The sequence below is a fragment of the Mesoplodon densirostris genome, chromosome 12 (genome assembly GCF_025265405.1).
Source record: "Mesoplodon densirostris isolate mMesDen1 chromosome 12, mMesDen1 primary haplotype, whole genome shotgun sequence".
Classification (NCBI taxonomy): domain Eukaryota; kingdom Metazoa; phylum Chordata; class Mammalia; order Artiodactyla; family Ziphiidae; genus Mesoplodon; species Mesoplodon densirostris.
Genome location: NC_082672.1, coordinates 39,291,979 through 39,314,102, shown reverse-complemented (window position 1 = coordinate 39,314,102; position 22,124 = coordinate 39,291,979). Strand labels below are relative to the sequence as shown.

At 37.1% G+C, this 22,124-nt stretch overlaps 1 protein-coding gene across 1 annotated transcript in view; it reads left to right on the top strand.

The window, feature by feature from the left end:
- CLVS2 (clavesin 2) overlaps positions 1 to 22,124 on the top strand; it is a 65,668-nt gene that overhangs the window by 40,285 nt on the left and 3,259 nt on the right. The window contains exons 3-4 of the mRNA XM_060115273.1: positions 11,688 to 11,798; positions 17,607 to 17,827. Of these exons, the coding sequence (XP_059971256.1) occupies positions 11,688 to 11,798; positions 17,607 to 17,827 (332 nt within the window). The remainder of the gene's footprint in view (positions 1 to 11,687; positions 11,799 to 17,606; positions 17,828 to 22,124) is intronic.

Here is a 22,124-nt window from a genome sequence, read left to right as displayed (position 1 = left end):
CATATAGTCATAATGTACTCTCGTAGGCTTTCTCTCCATAGTAATCCCTCTGGTCTATTTAATAATTCTGATTATGTGGCTGAGAGGGAGGGACAGGAATACTTTTGCTGACAGAGGCATTTACCTAATAGGTACATGGATTTATCCCTGGAACCTAGAAGCCAAGAGTGTTATAGATTACCTCAATACATGTGTTCAAAACATAGCAGGAATAGGAAAAAATGGAATAACATTTGTGTTTTTTCCTGTAGAATTAGTGTATAACCATTATTTACAAGTGATAATTTACTCGTGAGAGAGGAAGTAAGGTTATTCTTTGTAGATTTAGGCAAGCAAACTATACTGTATTTAAGATTTTTATAACGAAATTAAAAATTGGGAAATGATGGTCTACATTAAAATTACAACAATAAGAATATTACAAAATTCTCATTTTCATGTGAGCAGATGATAATCATGTGCCGTCTTGGATGAGGAAAGGATCACTCCTTCCCTTTCTCTAGGCCTGTAGCTTTGTGAGCTGGAGCAGTCCTTGGCCACCACTGGGTTCTGAGTGACCCAGAGAAGTTTCCTCCTAGTCCTCTGGAGTGGAAGTTGGAAGACTCTCTCAGTCCAAGCAATCACCAAAGCAATGCAGTCAAATGCCTCTGCCTTCAAAATGCTGGTGTGAGACCTGCTCTCCCTACAGCACATATCCACTCACAGTTTAAAGGACATGATAATTTAATACCTTAGAATCCTATAGCAGTTTTCCTAGTTATTTGCATTGAGAAGATAGAACCCTCCATTGAGCCCCTCTAAGTTTTCTTTTATGTTCCCCAGAAAGGAGAATATCAGGCAACATCATTGCACTTGCACTTGGGCATCATTTCAAATTAACTTAAAAAAAAAAACAAAACAGAGAACACTCTCAGACAAAACTGAAAAAGAACAAAGCTAGCATATCTCTATAATGGGAACTGAATTCTATAAAAGGAGAGTGACAGGGCAAAAGAGACATTATTAGGAGTCGTGGTGCCATAAAATCTTCTTAGCCAAATATTGATGCATATAGGATGAAGGAAAGTGGCTATTTTTTAAAATAGAAATGTCATAAATGATATGCATTTGCCTTTGGGTAGAGCACATTCTGTTGATCACCCTTAATAGAAATTCATGTTGACACACTTGTATTCATGATAGACACTTTAAACAATAGCTGACATTTTGCCAGAGGTCTTAAAACAAACAGATACAGTAAAGTTTGCAAATGCAAATCTAAGAACATCAATTTTCAAATTTAAAAATTTAACATAAACTGTTATCCATATTTTAGTGTGTATTTGGATTTAAGATTTTAACCTTTATAAGGGTAAAATCATTTCAAAATATATTCATATCTCAAAAATTTTTAATTCTAAAAAGAATATCACTTATTAATGGGAAATTAATGTATCTTATTTATCACTCTTTTAAATGATCCATCATGGTTAATCCATGTTTCTTAAAACACTTATTAAAATTAAGACTGTTTTCTGAGGAATCATAAAAATTTAAATCTGTAATTTACATGCATTTTGTTTCAGAGATTGCTCATCAAACAAAAAGCTTTGCTAAGTGCTTATTTTGGAATACAATGTGATATATCTTTGAAGGCTGACTTGTTTCCTGAAACAGGAATTCACTGGTCATTTTACCAACCATTCGCTTATTTTTTTCTCTTTTCTCTGATGACAAACTCTAAATGTTAAACAAACTGGTTGTAGAAAATGTTAATCATTATTGTTTCCCTACATATCAGAGCAATTACTTCTTTTTGGTGAAATTTTGTTTCTACACAATTTTTTTCATCTAAGTTCCTTTATTTGATGCCTATCTGGATAGCATGAGGTTTTAATGGACAGTTAGAAGTTAAGAGGATGGAGATGAAACATCCTCCTGCATGTGTATGATTTCAACGTAAACTCTCTTATCTCCATACCAGGGTCAAGATCCTTTGTTTTCAATATGTCATTTACATTCATTTACATATGGCTTATTACCAGTCATGAGACAGGCACAGAAAAAGACATACCAATTAGCTGATAATTAAATAGTTTCCTGCCTGTCTTCTTGCAGTTTGGCAGAAGGCACTAGTTTTGATAAAAATTTTTGTTTCCCTTGTGAAAGTAGTTGAATGACTTGCCTGGATCTGTCTGTCCACTATTGATGGCGCTAAATATATGGGATCACAACTATAGTTCCATTCTTTTCAGTTGCATACGCTGCGCAGGGTGCTAGTGGTAGGGAATGGGAGCAGGGCTTTGGAACTAGAACAAACGTGATTTCATACAGGAATCTTAACCTTCTGAAGATGGGTACAACATGTAGACAAATAGCTAATACAACATTCTAAAAGACGTATATGAGGTATTAAAATACTATTTTACCATCTAGAAAGAATACCCTCAATATACATATTTAGCAAAACATTCTACGGTTAGCACGTCAAAGCAGACCAATCGTTTTTTTTTGTTTGTTTGTTTTTGTTTTTCAGATACAAGATGAAATTTTACTCATGATGAAGAAATGAATCACTATAAACTAGACATTTTAAGAAGCTGCCACATACCACAAATATCATGAAATCTATACAAATAACATAATATTCTTAATAACTACTTAACACCATCTTTTATATCTTTTTTCTCTTCATCTTTCAATTGCATATTTTTTATGCTTTCTTTTCAAAGTTTTTATTTTTATTTTTTTAACATCTTTATTGGAATATAATTGCTTTACAATGTTGTGTTAGTTGCTGCTGTATAACAAAGCGAATCAGCTATATCTATACATATATCCCCATATCTCTTCCCTCTTGTGTTTCCCTCTCACCCTCCCTATCCCACCCTTTAGGTGGACACGAAGCACTGAGCTGATCTCCCTGTACTATGTGGCTGCTACCCACTAGCTATCAAAGCAGACCAATCTTAAAAAGTTTGAACATATCTGAAGGAAGTTAATGTTGATCCTACCTAAGGAACCAGTAGTACCAACTGCTACAATAATCACCTACTTTCTATACCTACTCATACTTTTAGAGAAAGTGATTATTGTGTATGTTGCACATATATGAGCCATTATAAAAAAACTATTATCATAATTTCAGACTGTTAGAGTTTCATGTCATCTATATAAAACATAACTGAAAAGAAATGGAGGCATACCCCCAAGATGCTTAGAGTATTGCTTTTGTCTCTAGGTGGTAAGGTTATGAGTGACTTTTTAAAAATTATATTTTGGGCTTCCCTGGTGGCGCAGTGGTTGAGAGTCCACCTGCTGATGCAGGGGACACGGGTTCATGCCCCGGTCTGGGAAGATACCACATGCTACGGAGCGGGTAGGCCCGTGAGCCATGGCCGCTGAGCCTGCGTGTCCGGAGCCTGTGCTCCGCAACAGGAGAGGCCACAATAGTGAGAGGCCTGCGTACTGCAAAAAATAAATAAATAAATAAAAAATAAAAATTATATTTTATTTTGTGTTCAAAATTTCTACAACAAGCGTGTTTTATATTTATTCTAAAACATCATAAAATAATAGTCCAATATTTTTGATCCTAGTGTAACTTCAGAGGTAGAGTTGTAGAATTAAAGGTGTAATTTCTAGATGCTGGTGCTACAATGTATCACTAAATGCATTTTGCCATAGCGCATATAGTAGTTGAAACTAAGTGCTACAAAAAAAGTGCAAGAAAAGAGGAAAAGAAAAACAAACATTAAAAAAGGACGAATAGATTTAATTCTGAACGGGTGAGTTACAAATGCAATTTTTGCCTTTGTTCACATTGAGGACAATTCTTAAACCCAGTTGATACGTTTAAGAAGAAGTTGAGAAACCCTAGACAGTCTGGTTTAGGAGTCCTAGACAGTCTTACTTGTGAAACAAGACCAGAGTTTTGATGTAATAATAGAAAAGTTCATTTTCCTCACATTTGTGACCTCAACCTTTAATTACACCAGAAACTATATTGATTTATGTTCTCAAATCTGACAATTTACTCATAGTAGTATTAATCTTAATATACAATTTTTATATTTCATCAAAATCAGTTAAAAATTTGAGTTACATGCTAATAGTTCAGATTCTCTAAATTTTTTTTTCTTGAATAGCTAGATATTTAGGGCAAATGCATTTTTTTTGGCTAGAAATATGTGAATAATTCTCTTATGTTTATTTGGTAGGTATAAATACGTTTACCCCTCTATATGGTGCCCATGGTGCCAATGTCTATTGTGTTCATAGTGTTTATATGCTAATGAGAAGATCAAGGCTTTGCTTTGATTGAACTCATTTTGCAGTTGTTTGCCATGGCAGTCAACTCTTAAGGAAACCCACATATTACATGCTGGAAGTACTTCCAAATCCATCTTCTCCCAAAGGATATTTATTTGAGTTTGTGGTCAGCAGAGGCTTGGAGAGATGCTGAATTCCACTAGAGCTCTGGTGGGTCAAGTTTCCATTAACTGAAGAATTCAGGCCAGACAATCTGTACCTCAAGCACAAGTGTTCTGCTCAAGGAAAAATGAATGGAAGTAGGTGAATTGGCAAAAGCTTTTGGAAGGTAGAAATTCTATTAACTCTTTTCAGCCCATTTTGGCTGTATTCTCACTAATTGCAAAGCACTTATTTCCTTGTCTCCAGTGAAGAGCAGTGTGGCCAGAGCCAATGATCAACATACCGTATATTCTTAATATTTTGATTATTATTTTGTACTATGTAGTATTATTTAGGGCCAAACAATTGCCCAATAAACTATATTATAAAATTACCACCGTGGTCATTTCCACATGTGTAAAGTGGGAGTTAATATGGTAGCTCAGCACCAAGAAGGTGGGCTCAATGAGTGGCACCAATGGTGAGCCATTAGCAGTCCTGTTAAATATTTTTCCCATGTTGCAGATAAAGAAATTGTAGCTCAGAGAATATAAATAGTTTACTTAAATAATAAATATCAGAATGTATTTCATTTAATAAATATTCATCTAGCTTACACACACATTCACATACACAGGTTTTCAAAATGCTGGGGGTATAAGGATGAATCAGGCACAGTCTGGATCAGCATTCAGTGCACAAAACAGAAATCTCTCTAGATAGTTCAAGGAAAAATGGATTTAAATGCAGTGAGGGAGTGCTTAAAACCTCACTGGAAGAGCAGGAGGAATGAAAATAACAGAGGACTGTGACTGATCTCTTGGTTTTGAGGTCACAACCCTGCAGATGTGATTCAGAGGTCAAGAGACTGATGTCTTCACCCTCTTACTGCTGATGTCCCAACAGACTTTTACTTTCCAAGGGTGGTAACTAGAAAGTGGAAGGTGGTGTGCAGATACTACTGTAAACAATTGCTCTTCTAGAGCTTGCTTAGCAGCTGTCATTGCACAGGAAGGTGACTGCTGCCTCCCTTTAGTCCTTTAAATCTTATTCAAGTGCTTCTCATTGACAGATCTCACCTAGTCAGAACCCTAGCTAACATAGATTCCTGTTTTAGCCTTCCATCCCCTGCTCTGTTAGGTGGGATGTGAAGTAGGTGGAAATGGATGCCAGGCCCAGCACCAACAGACCATATGGAACACACAACCTCTGCACTCAAAGAGCTCACAATTTAGTAGTGGAGGCAGATAAATAAAGAGACAAATTTAGTATCTCACGGCAAGTGCAGTGATGGACTTAGGCACTGTGATGGTAGAGATGGGCTTTGATGTGAGAGCAGTGGGATGAGAAGACAGGAAAAGGATCAAAAGGGCTTCCTGGAAATGATGTTGCCTGAGCTAATTCTTGAGGGATTAGTAAGAGCAGATGGTACAAAAAGGGAGGGATGTGTATGGGAAGGAACAGAATCAACAAGTGATTAAACAGCATGTGAACATGAACGGACATGAAGGGGATGGGGGGGAGTGACATGGTACTAAGGAGTGGAATGGATGTAGTTAGTTTCGGATTTAACTGTGATCACACTGGTATCATATGGAAGGTGAATGTGAAAATATGAAGCTACAGAGAGGTGGGGGCATAAATACTGCAAGACTTGAGGTGTGATCAGAAATAAAGGGGATCAGACTTCTGGTTTCCAGTTCCTAATATAAACAGCTTGGAAGTCACCACTCTATCCTAACAAGGAAAAAACTGAACAGACTGAAAACTCAACAACTATTCTTAGATCTATAAAAGTGGTGTGAGGGCACAGGGCAATCCCCTACCCCCCAAGATTAGAGAAACAGGTGAATACAGGGAGTCTTGGCTTATTGGGGCAGAAAGTCATGATCAGAAACCTACGTGGGAACCAATCTGGGGAAGGACAACCTGAATTGTTAATGACGAATTGCTGGAGGCTCATTGTATAAAATGCTGAGAGTTAAAAGTTCCAGGGAGAGGAGCAGGTATAGGGGGGCCCTCCCCACTTTTGTGAGATTTACCTCCAGGATTTTGACCAAGTTCTCACAGTAAATATTTGAGAAAAATCTCCTTATGTTTGCATCAGGAGGAGGGGAAAAGGAACCATTTTTACATATGCCAGAGCACTCTGCTCTTCTCATCAAGGCTTGCTCTCAGGAGAAACCAGGTAACCAGAACCTAACCTGCTGGGGTATTATTAGAGCTTAACTGACCTGCGGGGGAGAGAAACTCCCAACTTTAGTCTTCCACATGGGAAAAGGCAAATACCCAACTCCAGGTACTTTAGCCATCCTGCTCCACCCAAGCAGGGAGAAAAAAAATCAAGAAACACTTGTGAGTTAACATTCCAGAGGCACATGATCATTAAAAGCCCAAGAGCTAATCTATTGGACTATAGAATGCTTTACCTTCCCCCACCTCTTACCATTTTATCACTGAAGGCCTTTACAATAGTTCCTTTTATCTGGTACAACATGCCTGGCTATCAAGAAAAAAATTATAAGTCATAACTGAAAAAAAGTAGAAAACAAAATATAAAGAGACAGGGTAAGCATCTGAATGAGACATGGCAGGGATATTGGAATTATTAGACTGGGAATTTAAAACTATGATTAATATGCTAAGGGCTTTAATGAATAACTAGACAGCATGCTAAAACAGATGGACAATGTAAGCAGAGAGGAGGAAATCCTAAAAAAGAACCAAAAAGAAATGCTAGTGATCAAAAACTGTGACAGAAATGAAGAATGCTTTTGATAGGCTTTTTAGTAGACTGGACACAACTAAGGAAAGAATCTCTGAGCTTGAGGATATATCAATAGAAACCTCAAAAACTGAAATGCAAGGAGAACAAAGGGAAGAAAAAAAAAAAAACAGAACAGAATATCCAAGGACTGCAGGGCAACTACAAAAGGTGTACCATGTGTATAATGGTAATACCACAAGGAGAAGAAAGAGAGAAAGGAAATGAGTGATATCACAGTGAGGAAAGGAAGGAATCAAATATTATGTCCTTGCTTTGGACTTTGATACTTTGATATCTTTTTAACACAGAAGTAGTGTTAAGTCAGAATTTTAACCTAGGTCTACTTGATTGCAAAGTCAGTGCTTTCCTTTCTCTTTCACACTGCCTTAACTGTGATTTGGTACTGACCAAGTCATTCTGTATTTAAAGATGTGTCCAAGGAATCCATGGCATCATGTATAAGTTATGTGTTTACATGTGTATATTCTTTGTTCACAGTAGAAGAAGCATGACCTTCAAGTGGTTCTCAAAGTTTAAAAATCACTGAGCTAATTAAATTTGTTATAAAGCAGAAAAAATAAATTTAAAAAAAATGACAAAAAAAAAACAACTATAAATGTTTGAAGGTGTGTTCAGCCATGTACTCATTAACAAGATCACTTTTGAATGATTGAGTATCCTGATTATTTTGAATACTTCCAATGACTGGGATCCCAGGCATACCATTGAATCATTGCATGCCTGTCTATGTGCTAGGGATTTTCCTTTCTGTTTAATGTAAATCATTGTCTGAAACAACTGGAATCCATTTGTTATTGGTTCTATCACTGCCTAATAAAAGCAACTTGTCCCTAAAAAAAACAAAAACAAAAAAACAAAAACAAACAAACAAACAAACAAAATCACTGAACTAAGACTTCTGGCTTAAAAACCTGATAGTTGGTGTTCATTCAGTTTTGTTCTAGAGATCAAATGCTCACTCAGGAGTATATTTTAAAAGTGTACTAAGTAGCTCTGCTTTAGGTAGTGTTGTAGGTTAAAAATTCTTAAAGATCTCCCTGCCATGAAGCACCAAGGTGTTGAATAAATCACAATGAAAATATATCTAGATGCTCTACTGAACTCTGGTGAACATAAAAAAAGTCCCAACAGAGACAAGCACAGGGAGTCTACTGGAAAGAAACAGAATAAGGGAAACTTGAGTGGTTCTGGAGACCAGTGTTGACTGTAGGAACCTAGAATTTTGGAGAGTAATGATTGCTGGGGGTGTGCGGTGGGCAGGAGAAGACGCGAGGCCTGCACACACTGAGGGCAAGTTGGGGACTGGATGTGAGAACCTGCATTCCTCCAGGTGCTGCATCCTTAGGGAAAGGTTGTGCTGGGAAAATCCCTGCTGGCCAGGAAACATTTAAGGAACCTCTCTGCCTCTCCCATATCCAGGGATAGAACCTAGTGTGAGCTAATATAGATCTTGTCAGGAGAAAAACATCCTCAAACTAGCTCTTTCAGGATTCCCAAGGATTAATATTAGCCAAATATGATCCACCATAAACAAGGTATCATGAACAAGGTCAGCAGAGATAACAAATTCAATCCCTCAAGGACCCAGAAACAAAATACCTCTGTGTAAAATGGTTATATTATGAAACAATGATATTAATGATGGAATTAAAATAAGCAAAGACCAAGCAACTAACAAATTAAAGTGTCACGAGAATCTATTTTACACCCACTAGATTGGCAGAAGTTAGAAAGATGGATAATACCAAGTGTAGTATGTGGAGCAGCCAGAACTTTCCTGCATTACTGGGAGAAAGATGAGTATAAATTGGTGCAGTTTGCTCCTAACAATTTTGTAAAGTTGGACTGTATACATTCTATGACTCAACGTTAACCCTTTTAGATAAATACCCTGCACATACACCACCTGAACATGCACAAGAGACACTTCTGAGAATGAAGTCTGCAGAGCAGCTGTGTTGGTGATAACAAAACAAACCAAAAATTTGGAAAACAATGTGCAGGGACAGAAGAAAATAAACTGTGGTGTTCCATACAATGGTATGCTATACAATAGTGACAATGAACTATAGCTATGCACAACGTGTTTAAATTTCAAATACAACGAACCGCAAAAACACTGTTATGCGACCACATTCACTATGACATTTTTATAAAGCTTAAGTACTTAAAAAACTTAACAGTATGTTTTAAGGGATTATATATATATATATATATATATATATATGTATATAGCAAAAATATAAAATATGCAAATTTAAAAAATAAATATAATATTTATATATTTATAAACTTTATAAAATAAAATATAAAATATTGATATAAGCAAGAGAAATGCTTATATTTGAAATACAATGTGAAATTTTAAAATGTGGGGGAAATGAAAGAATATGTAAATACAGTGATCTTCAAGGTTACCAATTATATTCTATTTCTTAAGCTGAATGGAGAGCACATATTAGTATTCTCTTTATTGTATATACATTATTTATCTTCATTTTATGTATAAAAATGTCATAAAAAATGTCATAATTTTTTTTTTTTTCTTTTTGCGGTATGTGGGCCTCTCACTGTTGTGGCCTCTCCCGTTGCGGAGCACAGGCTCCGGACGCGCAGGCCCAGCGGCCCTGGCTCACAGGCCCAGCCGCTCCGCGGCATATGGGATCCTCCCAGACCGGGGCACGAACCCGTATCCCCTGCATCGGCAGGCGGACTCTTAACCACTGCGCCACCAGGGAGGCCCAAAATGTCATAATTTTAAAAGACACTGAATCATATATACATATATGATTCATATATCCCCTCTTTTTTGGATTTCCTTCCCATGTAGGTCACCACAGAGCACTGAGTAGAGTTCCCTGTGCTATACAGTAGGTTCTCATTAGTTATCTATTTTATACGTAGTATCAATAGTGTATATATGTCAATCTCAATGTCCCAATTCATCCCCCCACCATTTCCCCCTTGGTATCCATATGTTTGTTCTCTATGCCTGTGTACAGTAGAAACTAACACAACATTGTAAAGCAACTATACTCCAATAAAAATTTTTTTAAAAGTAACCTGCTATGTGGAAGTCAGATGTATTTTTTCATAGGAAAATAAAAGCACATTCAGCTGAAAAAATAAAAATAAAAAAAATTAAAAGACACTATGTCTGCATTTCTACCTGATTCATTTCTGTTTTGTAATACTCTTGATGAATGAAAGGTACAAATTTATAAAAGAAGTAAGACACTGACATAAAATAAGACACAGCTTATGAATGTATTTATTTATTATTTGAAGTACTGTGGTTTTTTCATAGTGTGTTATTCTCAAAGATAGAAATTTTGTTGCAGAAAAAATGTTTGTTGACTCTAAAAATCAATATATAAAATCACTAATTAATTTCTAATGCTCATAAGTGTCCCCTAAAAACAAGATAACTTAATGATGTTAAACCATGTTTTTAAATCTTTTGAATCTTGTTCAAGAGAAAATTTAAATTAAGAAAATAGATTTACAATTATTTCAGTTTCTTCTCTTTTGTTCCTGTTTATGTTCTCAGTAGACTCCAGATGTATGCCAATTATTATGATGCCTCTCAAGAGACACTTCTAGTGGTACAGTTTTTTAAAGGAGACTTTTGTAGTCAGTTCAGCATGGAATGTTGAACCAGTAGCAAAATCTAAGTCCATTTACATAGAATCCATAGCACTGTCAAATGTTGTAACTTATTTGGCTTAAGGATTCTCTTCAGATTTTGGGGTGGACTTTAGATGCACCTATTTAGTCACAGAAAGGAGGAAAACACCTCTACATCACTTCAGATGAAAACCTTACATGGTTGAGTTCTTGCTGAAGAAGAGGCTGGCTTTGTGATAGCCCCATTTTCCTCCTGTTGGGTGAGCTCAGAGGGTTTAACTTTCATTTAACTTGGCAAAATGCATGTGCAAATTTCTAACACTACAATTCCAGGTTTTTATTTTGCTTAAGCATGTTTCTTTTTTTTGGTAGTTGGAATAAGGAAAGGAGAGTGTTTATAGTAAAGTTGGTAATAAAATAGAGAGAATAAAGTGAGTTTTGATATCTGACCGTACTCACATTATAGATAACTACATTGAAATTTGATAAAACATTTTAATTTAAATACATTTTAATATACACTTATCTAACATAGATTCATTATTTGACAAATTTCTAAAGTCTTTTACTTATATTTCTTGGTCTATAATGACTGTTAGCAGTTTGCAGGCTTAAAACGTGGCACTCCTAAAAATGCTGAAATTCCTATCAACAACCTATTCTTGAGAAAGATGTGCTTTATTACATATTGCTTCAGTTTCTGTATGAAAGTTACAGTGATTAATTGCAGTAAGCTTCTTCCTTCTTTCTTCTCCTTAGCTATACAGATAATCATTTAAGTGTACGGAATAACAAATTTGTATACCATATGGCCTTCCCTAAACCTCCTCAGTGTTTTAAAGCGTGTTTTGATTTTTTTTTCCCCGCCATGTTACTCTAGGATAGTTTCCCAGCACGATTTGGAGGAATTCATTTTGTCAACCAACCATGGTATATCCATGCCCTGTATACCGTGATCCGGCCTTTCCTGAAGGAGAAGACTCGGAAAAGGGTATTTGTTTGCTTCTTTGTTTTTTTATTTCCTTTTTGCTCCCCCATTCAATAAATTATGATGCATACTGTATGTATAACATGTGCTGTGGTAAAATGTGTTTCTGTATTGAATATAACTGCAAAAGATAACATAAAAGATATTTTACAAAATGTAAAAACTTGTGATTAATTCTGAACAGTGTATCTGTGAAAGAAATACTTAAAAACTAGCTCTCTTGCTTTTCCACAAATGGCGAGAACATTTTAGCACATTCATTATATATTAAAGCCTCAGTTTAAAAGTAAAAAATTATATACCATCTTACTATATTGTTATTGGTACACTTAATTTCAAGTAATATACAGGCAAAAGTTATAACTTTTTATGTTATAAATAGGCATTAGTTATTTCTCAATATGTATTACATTGAATATAGTGAATTTTGTGATCTCTAATATAATTTTGTAGTGATTGTCTTGATCAATCACATATTTTAGAAAGAATACTAATGTGTAGAAATTTTAATATCTCTTTAAATTACGTTACTTGAATTCCAAGATTCAGTTTTATACAACAATGAGGATATTCAAAGTATGTTCCAAAATAATCATTTTTCTGAGAATAAGAATATTTATATAAATTATTTAATGCAGTGCATGGCACATTGTAAATACCGAACACATTTATCACTCTTGATAATATTTTAAAATGTATTTTAATGTACATTATTTCATTTTATCCTCCAAACATCTCTGAAAAGTAAGCTTAATAAGCATCATCTCCTATTTCAAAGCTGAGGAAAGTAAGTCTTAGGATGGATAAATAACTTGCTTATTCATTTACACAGCTGTAAAGTTGTAGAGTTAACATTTGAATCCAAATAGCTCTGCATTTAGAGATATTTTTACCACTGTGCTGTGACCAATTTTCAAATGATTAGTTCCACTGTAAAATATAGTTACTTCTAAATCCATATGGAAGATAATTTTCCATGTTTCTCATGAATGAGAAGGCACTTCAGGTATCTCAGTGCCATAAAAGCCTTACTGTGAGTGTGAAAGTGAAATCATTGTTAGTATGTGTTGATGTCAAACATTTGTGAAGAGAGTTTTCTGTTTATGAATTTGTTGAATATGCTTTAGTAATTTAGGAGGAATAATTCTGTAAACAATTATAATTTATATTAGGAATTATTTCTACCACCAAGATTCATATTAATTTACATTTTATAATTTGGAAAAAGGTATTGATGTGCCTCAGAAAAAACACTTTCAGCATTGTTTTATGAAGGGATGATCAGGTGATCCAAAATACCTGCTGGGGCTTTTAGCACCAATTGTACTAGTGAATGCTTTTGTCGTGTTCAAGCTATGCCACGTGTTGTTCTAAGTACTCTTGGTATGTTAATTCATTTAGTCCTTCCAAACAAAGCTATAGGGTAAGCATTGTTATCTTCCTCCTTTTATAGATGGGAAAATGAGCCATGGAAGGTGAAATCATTTGCTCTAAATCACAGCTAGGAGGTAGTAGAGCTGAAAATGTGGATGTATTGGGAAGACTGTTCCAGGTAGAGGGACTAGCAAAGGCAATGGTCCTTAGGTAGAAACAGGCCTGGAATATTTGACAAACAGCAAGGACATCAGAAAAGCTGGAGGTGAATGAGCTACTGGGGAGGATATTAGGGGACTGGATGGGCAGGAACATAGTGTGCCCTCTCATAGAGGGTCTTGTACACTATTGTAAAGATCTGGGCTTTCAGTCAGAGTGAAATGAGGAGCACTTGAAAGACTCTGATTGCAGGAGTGACTGGTTGTGACATGATTTTGACATGATCTTGTTCTGTTGAAAAGACTGAAGAGTATCAAGTCTACAAAACAAGGAAAGCTCTAGGTTTGGGGGTTATTTGATGGAATTTGATGATTTTGACAATGCCTAAAAGAATGCATTGCTAGCACTATTCCAGATGGAATTGAGGTATTTGAATTTTACCATTTTAATTAAAACTATATGACTTGGAAATTTTTGTATGAGAAAATAATTATAGATTGAAACACCTTTAATTGTTAAGTATATAATCAATGCACAATACAACGTTATTATATTTCCTTACTGGAATCCCAAGTGATTCAGCATTACAGTATTACTCAAACAACTTATAATACAGATGCTGTAAATCTATGTTCTGAAAAACTGGTAAAAGGAAACCTAGGAAAGAGTCGTGAATCCTCTTTTACAGTAGACATTTAACTCTTCATTTTCTTAAATTAAATCAGACTTTGAGTTTCCAACACACTGGGCTGATGGAAATGTCAACCTTAGGTGTCACAGGGGTCCCTTCTTCTCAAAATTTCACCAGTGTCTGGAATCTTTCATGTAGAGCCTAACTTCCCATCCATCATGGCCACTTTTGACATGCTCACTGTTCAAGCTAGTATTAGTTCCTTGAATTAAGGTCTGCTTCTGCTCCAGCAGAAGGAGATGATTCAGCATCTTTACTGAAGCCAGAATCCAATGGCTAGGTTTCAATCCACTACCCTAGTGCAATCTTCAGCTGTGGGTCCTGCCACACCCCAAGAGCTGGCAGGAAACAGGTTTGTCACAAATTTCCACTTCTTCCTCAATCGTGGGCTTGCTATTATATTCCTTGCTAATTCTTAAAAATATTCTACCCTCTTTCTACCATAATTATGGTCAGCTACCATAATCTCTTCAATGGCACGGTTTAGGAAAATAAAATTTAAAATTTTTTTAAATTTAAAAATTCAGGCTAAGTATAATTGTAAGGTAATCTGAGGCAAAGGAGACCCAAAGAACCAGACTTCTTGCATGAAATGGATGAAGAAAAAATATACACGGGGAGAATATAGTAAAACTTCAACAAATGATGAGACAAATGTGTGCATGGCATATTCCAGCAGGGTGTGAGTAGTAGGAGATGTGCTCACAGAAAGAGTTCATAGAGGATCTTATAGGACTTACTCTAAGAGAAAGAAGAAGCCAGTGGGGGATTATGAGCAGACTAATGTGACCTGACGGATGTTTTAACATGGTCATTCTGTCTGCTGTGTTGAGAATAGAGTGTTGGTGGCAAGAGTGGAAGTCGGGAGAGCAGTTAGGAGGCAGTAACACAGTGTGAAGGATGATGGGAGTTGAGTTAGGGTTGTAAGGGTGGAGTTGTTCAGATGTTTGAATTCAGGATAGATTTTGGAGGTAGTACCAAAAGAATTTACTGACAACTTAGATTATGAGAGAAGTAAAAGATGAGTCAAATGTTTTGGCCTGAGAAACTAGAAGCATATTTGTATGATTAACTGACATTGAAAATAGGGAGGAATTGATTTGGGGGAGAGAATTATAAGTTCAATCTTGGATATGTTAAGTTCCAGGTGCCCATTTACCATTTAAGTGGAGGTGTGACATAGAGAGTAGAAATACCAATATGGAGTTCAAAAGAGAGGTCTGGATTCAAAATATAAATTTTCAGTGTATGGACAATACTTAAAGCCACTAGACTGAATGACATCACCAAGGAGTGAGTATAGTTAGAGAAGAGAATAAATCCAAGAACTGAAGCCTGGAGCTCTCTGATGTTAAGATGCTGGGGAGGTGATGAATAACCAGCAAAAGAGTCTGAAAAAAACGTCTATCAAATAGAAGGAAACCAAGAGATCCTGGGAGAAATTGTTTCAATGAGGAGAGCCATCTACTATATCCAGTACTGCTGAGAGTTTAAGAAAAATAAGGACAGAGAATTATTGGACACTGAATTTAACAGTGAGAAGGATCTTGACAAGAGCTATTTTCATGCAATGGTGGGAGGCAAAGTCTATTTGGATTCGATTCAGGAAAAATGGGACAAAAGGACTTGGACAATGAATATAGATGACTCCTTTGATGAGTTTTGCAATGAAAGGAAGGAGAAAAATAGGATAATAACTGGAGGTAAGGTCAAGAGAGGTTTTATGCATCTGTATGGGGGAGGAAGGGAAGAGTAGAGTTGGCATGTTTGTTCTTTGATGGGAAAGATACAGAAGAGGAGGAAATTTGATGATATGAGAGAGACAAGAGAGAATTGTTTGGGAAATATAACTGAGTGGAAGAGAGAATGAATTCTAGTGCACAGGTGGAGGGGTTGGCCTTTGTAGAATTTATTCTTCCATTGTGCTGGGAGCAAAGGCAAAGCATATGGACACAGATGCTAGTGGGTGGGTCTCATCTGGTTGCCCTATTTTTTCAGGGAAAGAGGAAACAAGGCCAAAGCTGAAAGTGATGTTGAGGGAGGAGGGAACAGGGTGTTAGTGAAAAGACAAGTAGTGTGAATTCCACTTACTTTTCTAAGGATTTATTACCATAACTCTTGCATGACTTGAAAGATAAGGTTTCTGACATGAAGTAGTACCTCTAATGAAATAAAGGTTGTATACCTAATAAAGTAGGGATTTCAGGTGCTAGAGCTTAATTTTCCCAGGAAAATTATAGGAGAGAGAGAGAGAGAGAGAGAGAGAGAGAGAGAGAGAGAGAGAGAGAGAGAGAGAGAGTGTTTTCCTGTTGTGCTCTGTAAGTAGGAAGGGGAAGGTGTAAAATTTGCAATTAACCTGATTTAACTTGGGGCAGACAGTATCTTCCACCTCTGTAAGCCCCACATTATGTATTCCACCAGCCACTTGCTGTGATCATTTTGGCCAGTGACCCGCTCTCAGGTGCTTTTATACTCTTCCACAATTTGTTGAAATTATTTGTTGACTGGTGACTCCCATTCCTCTCATTTTATTTGATATAGACTAGTCTTTGTTTCCCAGTATATTTACTTCTGTGGATTCTAAAAGTATGGAAAGCAAGATGAATGTCTTAGCCTGTTCATCTTGAACCTGAAGTATGAGATTTCTAAGCCACTTATAAATTATAATCTTTAAATAAATATATAAGTTTATATGAGGTGACAAGAGTACTTTATCAGAGAAGACTGATCTGAATCTTGAGATTGAAATGAAAAAAGAGGAAAGAGGTAGCAATTTATGGAGAAACAAATCTTGAGTATGTAGCTTAAATAATTCTCCAGTTTAACAAAAAGCTCTATGTAGACAATGATAAGAATAATTAACAGATGCACACAGCTTTACAGTTTCAACTCATTATTCCATTTCTGATTTGAATGATAACCATGGAAATCTCTAGCAGAGAAGATGCCGGCAACATTATAGAACTTGGTCCTTTAGGATGTGAAACTTCAGTCAACCTTTCATTGTGATGATGCTAATCTACTTTTATTTACATCACATACTTTGTATTATAAAACAGTAATGTAGTGGTTACAGTATTCTTATTTTTACTGAAGATAAAGAGAAAGCCATACTGGTGACAGCTTTTGGGATTAATAACTTGAATGGGCTCAGCAGTTGTTGAGTCCTTATGAGAAGAGTCTTTTAACAGCATTCATTATGCATGTCATCAGCTTTGTACAGCTAACACCAGGATAATGTGCAGATCAACGTGCACATTAGGTTCTGCTCATGTTCCCAGCTATGAAGCAGGAAACTAAATTTCTTGTTCCAGTTCTTTAAACCAATAACCATCTGACCTTCTAGAAGCTACTTAAAATCCCTGAGCCTCAGGATTTTTATATGAATTATTAGGATTACAGAACCAGCCTTCCTGTTTCACAGAGTAGATGAGGGGCTTAAATATTTAAACAGACATGGGAAACTCTTGCTTTGGCTTTGCTATCCTCAATCCTCCATCCCCCCCACCTCCCTCCCAGTTCCCAAAATCTGGGTGATATTTATTCTCCTCTGTGTGTTTTCTCCCACCCTCCTCTTGCATTTGTAGATATTTTTGCACGGTAACAACCTGAACAGTCTACACCAACTAATTCATCCTGAGATTTTGCCCTCTGAGTTTGGAGGAATGCTCCCCCCTTATGATATGGGAACCTGGGCAAGAACACTGCTAGACCACGAGTATGATGACGACAGTGAGTACAATGTGGACTCCTACAGCATGCCTGTGAAGGAGGTAGAGAAGGAACTCTCCCCCAAGTCCATGAAGAGGTATGCTAGAGGTCGCTGGGAAGTGGGCTGGGCCAGGGTGGGGACACCTGATACAACTCCAGATTTTATATTTTTCTGAAGTAGATATTTGGTGACATTTTAAAGCCTTTCATGCTCCTGTGATTGGATGTCTAAGGAGTTTCAAGTCAAAGGTAAATTCATTCAAGGTAACCTCAACTCAGTGTTGCTCCAAATTCACAATCTAGCTGGCCCCTTAGAAGTCAGCCAATCCAGTGGCTTTTCAAACTGTTCTTTAAGGTTCTGGTTGAGTGTCTCAGGGCAAGCAGGTAGGGGGTGGGGATAGTGCCCATCTCCACTGCAATGAGACTGACTATCTAAACAAATTTTTGAACTTCTGAGTAAGATTTCATTTGAAGGAATGGATCCATAGAGTGCACACACACACACTTCAAACACTAACATTCAAAGCTTACGTTCTTTTTTCAGCATCTCTGCCAAGTTTCTGTCTAGCCATTCCTTGGGCAAAACACTGTATTTCCCTACAGCTTTAATCTTTACAGAATTCATTGTTGAGTCAGAATCTGATTTCCTGCTTTGACTCTCATAGTGTTATTAGGCCTGTTTTCTTTCAGTCAGCGGGTATTTATTCAACACATGCTCTGTAATAAAAACTTTCCTAGGCGTTTTGTATCCAATATGGGTAAAACATATGTTGAGGGCAGGGGGGTTGCCAGACATACATTCTGTAGCACACCAGAAGAGTTTGCATTCTGTAGCACACCAGAAGATATCTAATTCTTATGCTACCCCCGGCCACACCAGCCCAGGGTTCATTTGGATCACGAATATTATTTCTTGGTTCATTTCCTATCCTGGAAATATAGGAACCACAGCTCCTACAAGTCTCTCTTCACCTAATTCAGGGAGGACACAAGGGCATCTCCCATGTCATTGCAAACACTATCTTGCATCCTTCTCTGAGGAAAGCCTTAGGGTCATTTGGTCACCACTGACTCATGCAGTGGCATCTTTGAGACTGGCCTCTTTTATTTGCTGCTGCAGCTCCTGCTGTTCTTGGGGGGTGGAGTGTGATGCCTTTCTCTCCCCAGGCTGCTCCACAACTCCTTGGAGAGAACGGAAAGGCCAGGAACATCTTCAGCTTTAATTTCTCCACTAATTGACAAGCTTATCTTTAAATCAAGTTTGGGCTTTTCAACTCCCTCCTCTTAAAACAAGGCTTCCTAATTTGAATTATATGCTCTTCTCACCAAAGGGGTTCATTGATGGACTGTCAAAGTGGTCTGTAAAGTGATAAAAGTTGTATTCAAAACTGTGTGTGTATATGTTTGAATGTATGTATGTATATATATATATATATATATATATATATATATATATAAATGTATATATAGTGGATTTTTTTCTGGAGAGAAGGCATATTTCATCAAACTCTCAAAGTTGTCTAAGACAAAAATGGTTAAAAGTCATTGCCTAAGAATAGGTTCCTACTGATAAAAATTAAAATTCTAACAGTGATAATTGTTACAATCTACCATTTTTATTATTTTTTATTTTTTTATTTTACTGTTGGCAGAAGTCAGAGGTTTTTTTTTTTTTTTGGCGGTACGCGGGCCTCTCACTGTTGTGGCCTCTCCCATTGCGGAGCACAGGCTCCAGACACGCAGGCTCAGCGGCCATGGCTCACGGGCCCAGCCGCTCCGCTGCATGTGGGATCTTCCCGGACCGGGGCACGAACCTGTGTCCCCTGCATCGGCAGGCGGACTCTCAACCACTGCGCCACCAGGGAAGTCCACAACCTACCATTTTTAATAAGCTTCTCATGAGCTAGGCCCTTACTAGGTACCTTTTTTGGTAACATTCACTTATTTAATTCTCACAGCAACCTTGTTAAACAGATATTTGTATCCCCAAAGTCACATAGTTTACATGTAATGGAACAAGGTTCCAATCCATGAGGTACAGAGTCTTTCATGTTGTTGATATAAATCTTGTCTACTCTTCTGTGACAGCATGACACAGAGTGCCCTCACTGTAGAACTGAGCTACAGGAGGATTTGGAGACTGCTCTCATAGGTGTCCCTCAGTCTTTTCCTTTGCCAGCTAGCAATGCTCATTTCCTTTAGTCCCTCCTTCTGTGACTTGTTAACTAATGTGGTCCCCTCCTCTGAGCACACCTCTCTCCATATCCTCTACAGCCTTAGCTGCATCCCCATCACCTACACTTCCTCCAAAACTTCCTACCTGCTCTCTTTGCCTCCACCTTTACCCTGCTCCCCTACCTTCCATTTATTATATTATCCATGTGGCAATCAAAATAATATTTTAAAAATGTAAATCAGATCATTTCACTTCTCTGCTTTGAATTTTTAAGTGACTGCCGATTATACAATGAATACAATCAACTCCATATCGAGACTTACAATATGCTGCATGATCTGATCCTGCCTACCTCTCTCCTCTCAGTTTATTTACCTTTTCTCTCCTCCCCTACCTTTCAGACACAACATCCTTCTTTATTCTCCTTCAGCCTCCCCAGCTTGTTCCTATCCAAGGGTTTTTATTCTGGTCACCTCTGGCTGGAATATTCTTTTCCTCTATCTTCCAATGGCTGGCCCCAATCAAAGGTCATCTCCTCAAGAGGGTCTTTTGGTCTTCCTCAGTCACCAGGTCTTAATCAGCTCTACTTCCTACTCATTCTAGCCACTTCCTATCAATCACCTTCTTCATTTTCTTCATAGTTCATTATTAGTCAGTGAAATGATTGATTTTATTTAGTTATTTATCCTCCTGTCCTGCAATGTAAGCTTCAGGGAGACTTTAGTGGCTTTGTCTATCCTGTTCTCTTCTGAATCCTCAGTGCCTGGAGTGGAGCCTGGCACACAAACCATGCTCACTAGGCACCAGTTAAATGAATGAAGGAGTCCTCTGCTGTCTGTCAGTGGCCCCTTTTAGGTGCAGTGTTTAGAATTGTAGAGGTGACATCTAACGTTATCATTACTTGCATAGAGGTTCCAGAATTCTGGCTTTGCAGTGTAGACCTCTTTGGCTTCCTTTAGTTGCTGTTGTTGTCACTGTTGCTGCCGTTCAGGAAGCCAAGGCACATTGCTGACTCATACTGAACCCCTTAAAACTGGTCTCTTTACTTATAGATCCTTATCCTCATAATTCTTTATTTCTGTGTTTAGCTTTTTCCTCCAAGCACATTATTTTAATTGACATCACCTTGTTAGATTTGGTTCAGGCGATCCACCTTTTGAAGTCTTTTTGGATCCTGATTTTCTTCTCCTATTAATTAGGACATTTTGTCCCCTGAAGACTTGGCTTACAGCATGATGACCTCCCCAACCCTGAGTTTCTTGCTTTTGACATGGGCTGATTGAAATTTCAGACATCCTTTGTTTGGTGTAGGTTTTGTATCATATGAAGCTTATATGGTTCTATTTGAAAACTCCTGAAGAATGAGATCAGGAAAGTTGTTTCACTTTATTTTTATCTTCTCTCTGGCAGGGGATGGCAGTTCCCCATCAAGGATGGGAGAAAATTGTTTCTAGGTTCTACCCTTTCTCCATCTCCTTTTCCAGTTTTATATCATTCTTAGATTGAGAGGGGAAAAATCATTCCTTCACCAAAGAGTTGTAGATAACTGTTCCTTTGGGTGAATTTAGCTACGTGTATAGCTAGAAGATTATGTTCTTCTGTGTAAATTTGTGGAGAGATAGTATAATCATGTGAAAGAATACAAACTTCACTAGAGAATGGGTTCCTTAAACTCGGGGAATGTCTTGTACCTTATGCCTCTAGGACCCAGGATAGTGTCTGGCACACAACAGTTGCAGTGAGCATCAACACTAATGTTGTCATGGTAATATGCACCTCCATTTTATTAAATAATATTCAACACCTATTGTTACTACATGCCAAACCCTACCTAATGCTTTGTATACATCAACTCCTTTGCTTTTTCTAAACAACTAATAAGGTAATACTACACCCATCTTATTGATGAGGAGACCCAGATACAGAGAAGGTAAGTAACTTCTACATTTCACATAGCTACAAAGCTACAATGCTAATGTTGGAACACAGGTAATAGTATTCTCTAAGTTATTTCCTTAACCACTACCATATGCTATCTGCCAGAATTAATGCTGGGGATTATGCATGCATTATTGCACTTGATCCTCAATATGTCTATATGATGTAGGTATTATTTTCCCCATTTCACAGATAAGGGAACAAAATCTTAGGAAGTTTAAATAGCCTTCCCTTGGTCACAGAATTAATAAATAGCAGAAGGTGGAATTGGAATCCATTT